This window comes from Uranotaenia lowii, chromosome 3, assembly GCF_029784155.1.
Source record: "Uranotaenia lowii strain MFRU-FL chromosome 3, ASM2978415v1, whole genome shotgun sequence".
In the NCBI taxonomy this organism is placed as follows: domain Eukaryota; kingdom Metazoa; phylum Arthropoda; class Insecta; order Diptera; family Culicidae; genus Uranotaenia; species Uranotaenia lowii.
The window spans coordinates 64,012,545-64,026,397 of NC_073693.1; the positions used below are offsets into that span (position 1 = coordinate 64,012,545).

The 13,853-nt window shown below is 33.2% G+C and overlaps 1 protein-coding gene across 2 annotated transcripts in view; it reads right to left on the reverse strand.

The window, feature by feature from the left end:
- The window catches only part of LOC129755761 (uncharacterized), a 151,426-nt gene that overhangs the window by 7,005 nt on the left and 130,568 nt on the right, over window positions 1-13,853 (reverse strand). For both annotated transcript variants that reach the window (XM_055752397.1, XM_055752399.1), the window contains exons 2-3: window positions 7,710-7,863; window positions 7,492-7,613 (exon numbers count right to left, since the gene is read on the reverse strand). In XM_055752397.1, coding sequence (XP_055608372.1) covers window positions 7,492-7,613; window positions 7,710-7,863 — 276 coding nt within the window. The remainder of the gene's footprint in view (window positions 1-7,491; window positions 7,614-7,709; window positions 7,864-13,853) is intronic.

A 13,853-nucleotide genomic window follows, 5' to 3' on the forward strand; every position in this document is an offset into this window, starting at 1 on the left:
TTTTAACGAACAATATTTGAAGAAAACAAAACTAAAAAAGCAACAGTAATTGAACAGGGAAATAAAAGCATGATGGCCACACGATGCAAGCCTTTTTTTTTAAGCAGCATCTTATTTTAAAATTCATCTTCTGTCTACTGCCATATATAACTCTTGAATTTTCATTTGTTAAAACGTTATCACTAACAAACAAATACCAGAATCCTCAAAACTGAATTGGCCATTTTTGAGCACAAGACATATCAATTTTTCGAAGAACACCAACTTAGGCACTATCCTACCCTGGACTTCGGAAAACCGTCGGCTTTATTAGTGTTTACTGTATTCGATTTTTTAGCAGATTGATCAGGTCGTTTTGCCACTTATCGTTTTCTTTATGTTTCTCCCATCCCACTTTAGCCCTCTTAGAAGTAGTTCTCAAGTTTTTACTTAATACTAAACATACCGACAACACTTTATCCGCTAAAACTCTCTTGTTTCTAAACTGATTTTTACAAAATTTACAATTTTAGGAAGCTTATAACGTGACCAACACCGGATCAAGGGGCAATGTGGGCAACTGCTCCGGGCCCTCCGGCCAGGGGGCCCTCCAAGTGAAAAAAAAGTTTATCATTATTTTAAACATACTACTTAAAGATGTAGAAATCAAGGAAAACAAATCTACAAATTTAATATTATAACACCAGAAGGGGTCCCCGGAAACAATATCTCGAATAGTTTCATTGTAATATTAGTTAAGGGGGCCCCCTAGAATAAAAGTTGAAGAATTTTTACCGCAGTTGAGCGCGCTGATTTAATCCGGAAATTTTTCCACAAAACAAAATCTGGACCTTTAATTTCGAATTTTTTAACACAAAATCCAAGCAGAATCTAATGATTATTCGAAGAAAATTCAAGATGAAAGTTAGAAAACACCTTGATTTTACTCAGTAGCTTTTGTTTCGGTTTTCTAACTCCTGAGAACACTAATTAAGATTAAGCTTGGATACCGACACCTAGTTAAAAAAAATTGAGCACACGTTGAATTTTCTGTTTCTTTTTAATGTGAAAACCCGAAAAAATTCGAACTTATTTTTTAACAATAATCTGGCAACCGTTGATTACTTTACTTGTCCACTTTACTTTGAAGTCCTGAGCATGTCCGACAAAAAACCGGGGAATCTGTAATGCTTATCCTACAATATCGCTTTCTACTAATTATTGAATTAGGAATATTATTCAGCCGATTCCAGCTAATCAAACAAAAGGTGCCTTATCGGGATAGTGCACGGCACCCTTTCAAATAAACGAATTTCAAGTAAAAGCAAATCAAATCATCACATTAAAACTAATGTTGCGGATTCTGCGGTGGCTGAAGATACTTTTCTTAGCTTTGTCGAAATTTGAATAAATACCAGTAATTATTAATTTTTGGAGAAAGAAGATTCAGAATAAAAAAAAACATTTCTCATCTTCATTTAGTACAAACATCATGTAAAATTACAAGATAACTGAAAACTTACTTTATTTGTGAGGAACTTTATAAAAACTTTATAGAAAGCTTCATACTTACTTAAATTAAATGAAAGATTTTTTTAATGAACATTCCAGAATTTTAACCGGGCTGTGGTGGATCCGCAACATTGTTGTATCAATGTTACAGTTCGTTTATGCACGCAAAGCATAAACAAACTGTATATCGACCAAAGTCCAATGTGAGGGCTCAGTGCAAGAGACTTTCGGACTGTACCAGAAGGAATTAATAATAAAAGTTAGTCTTAAGAGAACCTCCGACCCGACACATCATTTATATCACAGCCTCACTTTTCACTTTTTCCTCACTTTCGGACTGTACCAGAGGAATTAATAATAAAAGTTAGTCTTAAGAGAACCTCCGACCCGACACATCATTTCTATCACAGCCAACCTAACGCAGTGTACAGGGTAACAGTACCCATCCTCATCATAAAAGGATCCAGGCAAATCAGGGCAATATCTGGGCAAAAATAAGGTTTAATTTAAATTAAAAAAAAAACAAAAAAAAAAAAAGTTAATAAAACCTATCGAAAAATTTCGAAATTATGAGTTTTTTTTAAGCTTTGCTGGAAATAAAATAAATAAGTACTTCATGCTTAATATGTAGAAGTATGAATAATGCAGAATTAATGTAGCATCTTCTTTCCGACAGTCAATTTTGAGAAAACAATAAAAATGAAAAAATAAAAACTATTGTAGTCGCTTAAATTTGCGCAATCGGCAATACTGAGTTTCTCTATTGAATTTCTTTTCCAAATCCAGTTTAAAAAATTTCAAAAAAAAATCTAATTGAAACTTTTCTAGCTGATAGAACTATAGTCTCATATGTACTATTGATTCTGAACTAGGTTACTTCTATTTTATAACTATCCTCTGCTGAAGTAAATATCTTGAATCCAGCATATCATTTTTAACCGCCGTTCTCAAATTATGTTCATTATAAAAAACATTCTCGTAGTTTGAAAATTTCCATGATTTCCATTTAAAAAATAAATATTTCTTATTTTCTAATCTAGTCTTCATCTAGATTTCAACCCTTTAATGCATAGTGTTGTTTTAAATCAAAGTCCAAATATCTCGGAAACGCGTGGATATTGTTGAATGTACAGACAAAAAAATGTTTTAGAGATTGAACGGAATTTGCCCGTGGTATTTTTATTACGATGATTTTGTGTAAAAATAGCGTAAAAATTGCAAAAATCAAATTTTATTTTTGTTAAATCGCAATTATGTCTTCAGATTTGCAAATTCTATCAAATTTTTTAACCACGAATATGGGTCCAATGGCGACGAACGTGTTAACCAAGGAAAAAAAGTTGAACTCTCACATTAATAAACCTGTTTGCTTCTAAACGTGTTGATTTCATCAGGAAGATAAACGTAGAAAAAAGTTTTGAGATATTTTAACTTCAGACTTATTTCTTGACGATTTTCTGGAATAAATTCATGATGATCAAAATTACCCGGGGATCAATGTTACTCCGTTTTACGGTACCATGTGTTTTGCTCAGTAAAAGAAACAGAAAAAAATCTACAAAACTTATTGCTTCAAACTTTCAATGATAAGCAGGCTTTGATTTGCTTTCCAGTACTCGTAAACTCTGGATGGTCGTTTCTAATGCCCGAGCCATGGTTAAGGTTGCCAGAACATTTTCCGAACGTGTCCGGTCCGGACTAATCCGGAATATTTTATCTTAAAACTTGGCAAAATTCGAGCATTCGTTTTCCAAATTGTCAACCCAAAATCCGGGGAATATCCGGCAAACTATGTCAAAACACAGAAGTTGTTCGACGAAAATTTAGAATAAAAACACTAGACTCATTTTTATTTCATCGAAACACATCATCAGCTTATAAATTATGTTCTGGGCCTTGCCCAAGAAATTTTGTTTTTGGCCACAAAATGCGGTTAATAGGTGAGAATGAGGATACTTGATCCATGAGGATACTTGATTCCTTAGCTTCATATATCTCGATACTGGAATGAGATAAATCTAGATCAAATGTTCTAGAAAAAAATTGCCAATATAACTAACCTGTTTTCTAATTTTTTTTTTATTTATTGCACTTTGTCTTTTTTATCCCTTAAAAATGTTTCCCACAAAAAAAAATCATCCCAATATGTCAACCGTTTTAGTATAATACGAACTTTTCAATGCCGTATTTTCAAAACAATAGTAAACTGTAATTTTTTAAAGATTTTTTTTTTTCCAAAATGTATGTTATAGGTTCACTTGATCTCTTGAGTCTTAAAAGATATGTATGTTTTCTTCGGAATGGATGTTGATTATTGCTAAGCACGATATTATTAATATTCATCCAACGACTAATATTTATACAATTGCTTCCTGATTAAAAGGACTCAAAAAAGTGCCTTTATCTAAAATTTAGAAAATTGCGCCTTTAAGTATGCTATAATTATAGGGTAGCACACAAACTTTTAAGGTTTATTATTGTCTGACATTTATAAACAGTGAAATGAATACTAATAGGGCCAAAAAAGTCAATGGAACTTTCAATTTTGCACGATTTTCGCCAAAGCTTAGGGCGCCTAGATTAAAGGATCAAGTCTCCTTTTATAAAATATCAAGTCCCCTTTAACTATCACTAAAACGCTTCTAGTTTATCTACGGGTTCGTGTATCGATCTAACTCAGTGGTTTTCAAAGTGGTCCCTACCGCCCCCTTGGGGGCGTTGAAAGCTTCTAGGGGGGCGGTGAGCTCAACTTTGAAATTTGGGGGGCGTTGGAAGGGTTCAGGGGGGCGGTGGGGTCCTTTTTAAATTCACATTTTCACAAATTACGGAACAACTTAGAATTAAAATGACAACTAGTACGTTCAATAGCCAACAATGAAACGATTTTGAAGAACTCTGAAAACTAAATAATAGCTAGGTTGAGGACAAATACCTGTAAACTCACAGAGTTGTGAAGCAAGTTTTTGTCTCTGTAAGTCACAATCACAGATAGATTATTTTTTAATTGTGAAAGATTTCGTATACGATCTGTATATTGATCTGGTTTTGTAAGTTTATTGCGGGTTGAACTAAGAAGCATAAATCCTGGATGGCAATGTGTTCTAGGTCATATGAATTTGAAAAATTCTAAAGTTTATACAATGCCTGAAAATTTTTAAAATGTATTCTCTTGAAAAATTGACAAAAAAATCTTTCGAACAGAATCTGTGATAGAAGTCGTCACAGATATGGTCATAGATCTTTGAAATAAAAGATGAGAATGCTAACAACTTAACGGAACTTTTATTTTAAGTTCTGATTTGCTGATCTTTAATTCAATCGATAAAGAAATGAAATAAGGCAGTTTTTCATGATCAAACACCAAAGGTTTTCGATTTTTAATAAATTTTCGGAATTAAGTTTTTAGAACCAGACCCGTGAAAAAATAGTATTCAGATTAAGTCCACAATTGCCATAAATAAAAGTTGAAATTTATTTAATCAAGAAATGATACTATTCAAAATAATTATTATCGGGGAACTGAAATGCAGGGAGAAAATTCGTTAATGATCACACAAATTGTGCATTAACTCTTGGTGGTCAATGTTATTTTGTGTTTTGTCTTGCTATAATTGAAGGTTATGCGTTGGCTTTACGGTCTTCTAAAGTCAATTATAACAGTTTTTAAATGTGCTACATTTAACGTTTCAAATTATACTAGGTACAGTAAAATTTCAAAAGCTTATGGTTTTGCAACGATGCCAATTAGCTTTTTTTTCTAAAGATTTTTCAAAAACTCGCTCAGGGGGGCGTTGAGCTCAAAAATTAAGCGAAAGGGGGCGGTGCAGGAAAAAAGTTTGAAAACCACTGCAGTAACTTTTACAGCTTATAAACTTGAAATTTCACGCTATCAGAAAATGAAAAAGACGGCGATCTGCATAACTTTTCAAAAAGATATGATGAAAGTGAGAAAAAGGGATCAACTATCCCCACTCCCCCCTATATTGACTCAATCTTAGTTTTGTTGATAGATTTTGCAAGTAAAGTGGATAAAACCGGTCAAAATTCTCTAATTTTTCAACGAAATCCGGGCAATTGGGCCGGGTTAGATCCGGGCAAGTCCCTATAAAATTGGGAATGACTTTTGATTCATGGGAATAACAACTAAAACTATTACTCCGAACCTGTTCAATTACATCACTATACCAAATTGCAGGCTGATCGGTTGAGCATTGTGCATTTGTATAAGGTGCATACAAACAAAAAACTCAACTTATCTTTATATATAAGAAGATTTAGAAAGTAGAATTTTAATAAGTAGGTAATTTTATTGAAAGTAAAGTTTTTTCCAAATTCTTAGTTAATTTGGTTAATCCTTTTGAAAATGTAACTATAAAAAAAAGTTAAACTTTCAGGAAAGTGGAAGAAAATTTAAAAAAAAAAAACTTTTTATTTGTAAAATGTCGAAAAGAGAATTCGTATCAGTTTCTCAATACCGTTTTTAATTGCTTTCTATTAACCCTAATTCGCTCTCGAGTGTCAATATGACACTAATTGAAGTTTGGTGGCTTGTATCTTTATTCAGGCGCACCCAAATAAAAATTCTTCTATAGGATCCTCAATGAATTCATAAAATCTTTTATTTTGCATTATTACTTTTTCATGAACGCACCATGAAAGCCCAAACAAAAAAAAATCATAATCAGACCTTGAGTGTCCTCGCTATAAATCGCCTTATTTATTGTGTTTCTCAACCCATTTGTATAAATTAGTATTTTTAGAAACTTCGAATTGTAACTCAAATATGTTTCAGCTAAATCACCCCAAGTAACTAAAAATCACATAATATCTTATTCTGAATTTTTGAAGTTCAATTTTGGCTGAATAAACGATACTCGGGAGAGTTATTTCGAGTGCTTTTTATCGAACTTTGGACGAACATAGAAGATAAAATATCATAAAGTGTTTTCATCTTTCAACCCTTCCCCTTAGATTCCACCACGTTAGCAAAATCTAGTTATTGAAAAAATAAAAAATGTTCATGTTCAGTTTCACGGGAAGTGTAAACCAGGCTTAATTACAAAGAAATATAAAAAAAACTGAATAAAAGTATTTACGTGATTTAAAATAATATCGCAATTCTTTGCTTGTACAAAATATAAGTTTCTACTTTTTCAACAGGGGTTTTCATTAAGAAAAAAGCCTTTAAAACTTGACTATCAAATCATCTAAATTGAGAAACAAAATGAAGCTTGAACATTCGTATCATCAGTTTATTCAAATTTATTTTACATATTACACTCGTATATAACAGCCTATATCTTGAGATTCAGAAATTGGGAAGAGTACCACAATATGGTAATTTCTCGGATAGAAATAGATTCCATTTCTTCAGTTTACTCTTATCTATGGGAGGCAAGCTCTTACAGCAGCTCCTCAAGCACCTGGAGCATCGCCACTATCGGATGGCGTTGAGGGTAAGTTCTCGCAACTGAAAGCACATGAAGAATTTCTCTCGCCTAGGCAATACAATTTGTCTTTCTGGTAAATATTCAAGTCGTAACTTGACTTCCTGCTTCCGGAATCATAAGGTTTATTCGATTTTTATAACAAAGTGAACTGTTTCAAGTCAGAGAATAAAACATCCATACATTTTAAGCAACGAACAACAAATTTCGGATGGACATCGACATTTTAAGTAGAATATATTGTGAAATGGTTATTTTTTCTATGGAGGTTACGATATAAATAATTCTGTTAAGAAAAGAAGCTACTAACCACAAAGAAAGACAGTTAGAATAAAAATTCTTTCAATATAAAATCTATGAAAGAACGATATTCCACTAGGAACTATAAAACTCTGCATATTTGCATTGAATAAAGTTGTACTGTTGTCCCTAGAAATGGAAAAGCTCAATTTCTCGTCTATCTCCTTATAATTGTTAGAACGATCTCATTATAGGTAATTGTTATAATAATATGATACAATATTTCCCATATGAAATTGAACAATTCTTCTACCTGAATCGGTAAACCCCGTCCCACGTAGACCGTTTTGGACTTCAGTATCCGATAGCCTTTGTTGTCGGCGATGTAATCCTTCTGGCGGAGATATCCAGAGGCGTCTATCCAGGCATCAGTTCCTAGATTAAAAAATGAACATTGAGAAGGGTAATGAGAAAGTTGAAATTAAACCAAATCCGTTTAAATCGGCCTTCATAACTGTAGACCGAATTTACCGATCACTGTCCCATCTTGTAGCCGCTTCTCCTTCCGGTACTGGCCGTTGTCGGTTTGGTACTTGAAATATCGTTCCGGACCTTCGTCCGTTTGGATGTGATACTGGTTGCTGTCCGGCGATCCCCAGGATGCATGCACCTTCCTGAGGTATATCTGCGGAAGGGAGTCGAAAAAAAATCAATTAGTCATAGCTTTGGAATGATTTTGGGAGGTTGAACTAAAGACAGTTGAAGTAACATTCAATAATCTAGAAAGATGTGGGTGGACCAAACCGCTAGAAGCGCTTACATTCTAGCAACCACATGAGTTCTAGACCATGGGTGGCCAAACCATGGCCCGCGGGCCACATGTGGCCCGCGACCAACTTTTTGTGGCCCGCGAAGCTTTTTTTGGAAAAGCCATGGTCTAAGAATTTAACGTTTTTCTTGGTCTGCATATATCATTTGGATAAATATATCTGATTCTAAACTAACTAAATTTAAAACAGAGATCTGAAAATCTTTTTGAAGTGATATAAGCCAAAGGGTAATAGTGTATAAAAACTAATTTCGAGAAAACATGCTTTCAAATTGTTGTTTTAGCCATTTTCCTCCTGGAAATTATTTTGTAAATTTCTTTCCAACGTAAAAGTATGAGGATATAATTATAAAAATCTAAAAAGTTTACTAAATATGATTTGAATTATCGAGAATCGTTTGGCATTATGAATTTGGCACTTATACCCCTTTGGCTCTGAGGGCCTTATATAATTTTACCATAAAGTATACCGTCACTGAATAAAAAAAAGCAATTAAATTTACAGTTTTCAAATTATCAAAATTGTACGGTATTTGACATATTATCTGTGAATTCCATTACACATTTTCCAACGTTTTCCGATTGGGATTTGTTGACTACATATTTATCATTGGTATAAAGAGCATTCAAGCGGACTCTAGTTTTTATATTGAGGAGTTTGGATAGCCTCAGAAAGGTAGTAAGATCGTACCAAAATCATTTAAAAATCGTAAAAAAATCACCGAATCATATCAACATTATAACTAAAATAATATTTTAACAACATATTCTACCATTCGTAACTTGAATGCTATTTTAACAACTTCGTTCATCCATCTTTGGTAACTTTTGCAAATATTGTAAAATATCGAAAGCTTGCTGTGAAAATTTGTTATTATTTGCTAAGCTTTATGAAAATTTAACCAACTCCAAATATATTTTAATTGGCATCTTGCTTCGAATTGATGTACAAGAACAACATGAGAATTTAATCGGAATTTACAGTTGCGTAGTAGAATTCAACTAGATCCGGTTTGGTACCGACAAATCTCCCAGAAGATTTTTACCAAATTTTTACCTACGAAAAGTTCTATGATTATCAAATTCGTATTCGTCCTGTTTTAAGAAAGCTTTCCCAATACACTTGTCAAGGTGAGATATTGGAAAATTTGAAAAGAGTTGGATTGAGTTGAGGTTGAGCTCCGTTCTTTGAAAAATCAATATTATTATTAATATAACTAGAGTTTGTTGAAAAAGTATTCTTTTAAATGTCAAAAGGGAACGTTACTTTATTTCAACAATTCCATTCCGCGGTTTTTAAAATATATCTATAAAATTTTTCCAAGAAGAACTGTGAACTTGAAATCTTTGAAAAATGACGGTCATTTTTTTAAATATTTAAGACCATAAAATTGACTTAATGTCACGCCATTTGACATTTTTGGGATGCCGCCGCCCGTGGCCTAGAGGATATCATTCAAGTCTTCTAAGCCAACGGTCATGAGACCAATTCCCGGTTACGGCATACAAAGTACACATTCTGTGGGTTGGTGGTTTTAGCATTTGTAAGATGCTAGCCATCAAATCCTCGAAAGATGTACGCTTAGTGTTAAGTAAAAATGGAATCTCTTCGAGGAAACGTCAAGTTTCATTGAGATCCTACAAATGTTTGTGTTCGTTAAAAAAAACAGTTGGGTGAATAAGTCAAGGAGGTTTTAATTGCCTGGAAAAAGTTTACCTGAACATAAGTTGGGAGGGATAATTTATTTCGATTTGTGTAATATTTCCACTATCTTTCAAATGGAGCAAAATTTCTAAAAATATGCAAGTAAAAAAAAATGACTTATTCAGATGAATCTATACTAAGGTTGTCAGATTTTTTTCAGTACGTATCCAGGCCAGACAAAACCGGGCTATTTTATCTAAAATCCTGGCATAATCCGGGCATCTGATTTCAAAATTGTCTTCCAAAAATCCGCGCAAATTTGGTCAATACACAAGAAATACTCAACAAAAATCAACCTTCCATGGTTTGTTTAGTAAAACTTGCTCAAAAATCTCGTTTTAGAGGCATAAATCGAAAAAAAATTACAATACTATTTGTTTATTTTTGTTCAATTCGGAAAAAGGAAAAAAAAATCCGAGCATTTTTCACTGAAATTCGAGCAACCGACCAAACCGGACTTCTTCCAAATTTTTTATTAAATATCCGGAAAAACCCGGATAAAATCGGGTAATCTGGCGAGCTTTATCTAAGCTTGATGTGACCAAAGCAAAAGTTTTTATTTTTATAGTGTTTAAAAAAAACTGTTATTATTTGTTTTATTTCGAATATTCCAGAACATTTTTTTCTTGGCCCGCGCGCCAGTCTCATTTCTGAAATTTGGCCCGCCTGTTGAAAATGTTGGCCACCCATGTTCTAGACATTAATCTGCGGAACTAGACCTTGTTTGCCAAGTTGTAAAAATGGTGCGTAGGTTTGGCCCATGGCTGGTCCTGGCTCGCAATAATCCATTCTTGTGAATTGCTCGGAACCGATTCCATAGACACCGATCGTTTAAATTTATACAGGAAAGAAATGATTTACTAGTACGAGACAGTTTCATTTAGCTTTTTTTGCGACATTCCAACCTGAGAGACACTGACTGACAAGAGGAATCCGTTTATGGAAGGTTGTCCACCAGAGTCGGGACGTGTGCAGATCTAATAAATCCAGATTGAGAAAAAAGTACCTTTTGGTTTTTTTTCTCTAGCAATGAGTAGGATTGGCAGTTGTTGTTGGAAGTAAAGTGGTTATGGCTATGATGAATGAAATATGATGATAGTTTGGTCCGAGTCTGACGAACAGGCGAACGCGACGAATTGCTTCGTTCTACTGTTGCAACCGGACATATGGGCTATACGGATGGTAAATACATATGCTCTTAAAGTGTTGACTGTTGGCATTATAAACTGGATCAGATTGCACATATTTGGATTGCGTAGATTGGGCAATCAAATAAAAGCTTTTGTATATTGCGTTTGCTAAGATTTTTCATTGGAAACAGACTTATGCCTATTTCCATATATCCTGACGGCACGTTTGGCACTTTCAGAACAACTTGACGTTAAACAAGTAAATCCCCAAAAGGTTTTTTTGTAATTATTTTCAAAGATTTTCTGAAATGCGTTAAATGTCAAAAAAATGGATAACTAATAACATTCTGAGAATGGCGTCCATTAATTTTTCACAAGAGTTATATATATATACCAGCAAATAAAATCCTAATTGTTTGATGTAGTCGGGGGAAAGACCACCTCGGGAAAGTGAAACCTCGGTTTACATGAAATAGATTGACAAACCTTAGCAATCCTTTTACTTTGGTTTCCATACCATCCAGGCGTATGACTCGTTAAATACCAGGGGTGGAAAACAGAAGAAAAAAACTAAATAAAAGCGCTAACATGTCTAATTGATCTGCTTAAATTACTAAACTGAGCATGCCTCATTAGACCGCTGCAAAAAATGACTTTTGACTCCCATATGTTTTTTCTATGCCTTTTGGGTCTTCAAGCATCAGTGTAAAATTTGAGATGATTTGGTTGATTCCTGAGTTAGCGCAACGCGTTTATATTTTGTATGAAAATTTGTATGGAAGAAGATTTTTTTGCACATTAAATCATCCAGAAATTTTAAATAAGCTTGAAATGAAGTCGGTTATTAATTTTTGGTTTTGACTAATCTTAAACTTCATTTTTTGCTATCTTGACAAGCAGCTAAGAATTTCATGAAAAAAGTTATAACCAATTCAAAATAAAAAATCTGAATCGACTGAAAAGTATTTAAAAAAGGCAAATTTTGCTTGCTAGAGCTGTTAATAATTGCATGAAATATTTTAGCAAAGGTTATATAAATCGATAAAATTTCTGGCAATGCAAAGCAGTTTTTTGAGATTTTATATTTCCATCCTACGGTTGCACAGCTTTCAAATAATCAGACAAAAACGCATAAATTTAAAACAATTATTTTGATTTTTCTTAACTTTGAATAACTCTTCTGGGGTACAAGTTAGGTTTGTGTTTTGTTCACATGAATTGTACTGCAAGAATCAAGGAATATTTTTCATCCAAAGATGAATTTTTTGGAACTTTCGGCACAACTCTGGCTATTTTTGAATGAAAAATTTTGATTTCGCATACAAATTTCCATACAAAATTAAAACTCGTTGCGCTAATTCAGGACTGAATGGATCGCTTCCAAATTTTTATTGCTTTTTCTGGCAGCAAAAACAATAAAAAAAGTTATGGGATGTGTAAAAATCTTAGAATTTTAAATTTCCATACAAAGCTTGCAGCGGTCTAATGCCTCATCTATGAAAAAAAAGCTGTGTTGATTTTGTTTGCTTCCGGCACGAATTTTTATCATAAACAATTACAAATCATTTCAAAAAGTGCTCATTTTTCTGTAGAAAAGTAAAAAAAAATGCTGTAGCGAATTTATATTTGCCAGCCCTAGGTTAAATACATGGATTTTGTTAGCTATTCAATCGACGTTTGTCGGCAAGACTTTAAATTTTCCGAACAATGTCAATTACCGTCAACTGGGGCATCATGCATCAGCACTTTTAAAAATTTAATGTTTATAGATAATCTTGTACATCAAAAGTTTCAAGGTTGATATCCAACTGACGTAGTCAGATTAGGTTTCACCAGTTATTTTTAAATTTACGAAAAACATGGGGTTTTCACCCTACTAATAAAAAGGGGTAAGTTGCAACAAATTTAGCTTTTTATGAAAAATTAAACGAAATAGTTTGAAAATTTAAAGTTTTTGATAAAATTGAGATCACCATCACCATCAATCACCAATTGCAGTAATTTTTGGATTTGTTCGAAATGAATTTTACATTTTTTTTGTCATAAATGTGATTCAAGAAAAAGCATATGTGCGCTACATACATTTAGGGGTAAAAAAAATGTTGTAAACATATCTACTAGCTGAAATCATAAAAAATAATTTTTAGATAGATGTAATTTTGATGCAAACAGCCATATTCCAGCAAATGGAAACGAGATCTAAAAGGTGAGTCTTTGATTTGCATTATGATGCATTTAAGTCCAGAATGGCTGGTAACTGAATTATAAAACTAGTTATCTATATAAAAAATATGACAATTGTCCGAAAATTTTTTTTCCACGAACAGTGATGGTATAGGATAATAAAAGTAATATAAAGTTTGTAAGTGATCACACTAAGCCATACCGGTCATACGGCATCGAAAAATGAAAAAATTTCATTCATTCTAACTGTCAAATCATGAGAAAAAGAACAACACTAATGTTCTGATACGAAGTATGTTTCTTTTAATACAATGTTGTCAATTTGGTATCAGGAATCGGTTTGGCATCAAAGCTTCAATAAGGAAATGTTAATCTCATGATTTTCTTAGTATAGTCAAGAAAAAAAACTCTCGACTATAGAGGTTTTCAACTCTCAGTTAGTGTTCGGACTTCGAGCGGAGTAGTCGTTTTTTATTTTTGCTGCAACGTTTCATCTAGCCTCGAGTAGCTTAGCTACTGATAAAGTGTGTTATTGTTCAACACATTAGTATATATCCAGTCGGGAAGTGCTGTGATAATGGGATCCAAAATGGAGGATGCGCGAACTAACTCACTTAGAATCTATTTTGGACTTGGGAAATCGGAACCATCAGACTTTGAAATTTTTCAGTTTATGAAACTGAAAATTAATTTAGTGTGCGAGAAACTTTTAGCCATGTATAAAGAACCAAAAGAACATAGTGTTTATCTTAAATTTAAAACTAAAGAACTTTTAAAAGAAACGTTGTCACGGTTGCCGTCGTCGATGGAGTTCTTCTACAATGATA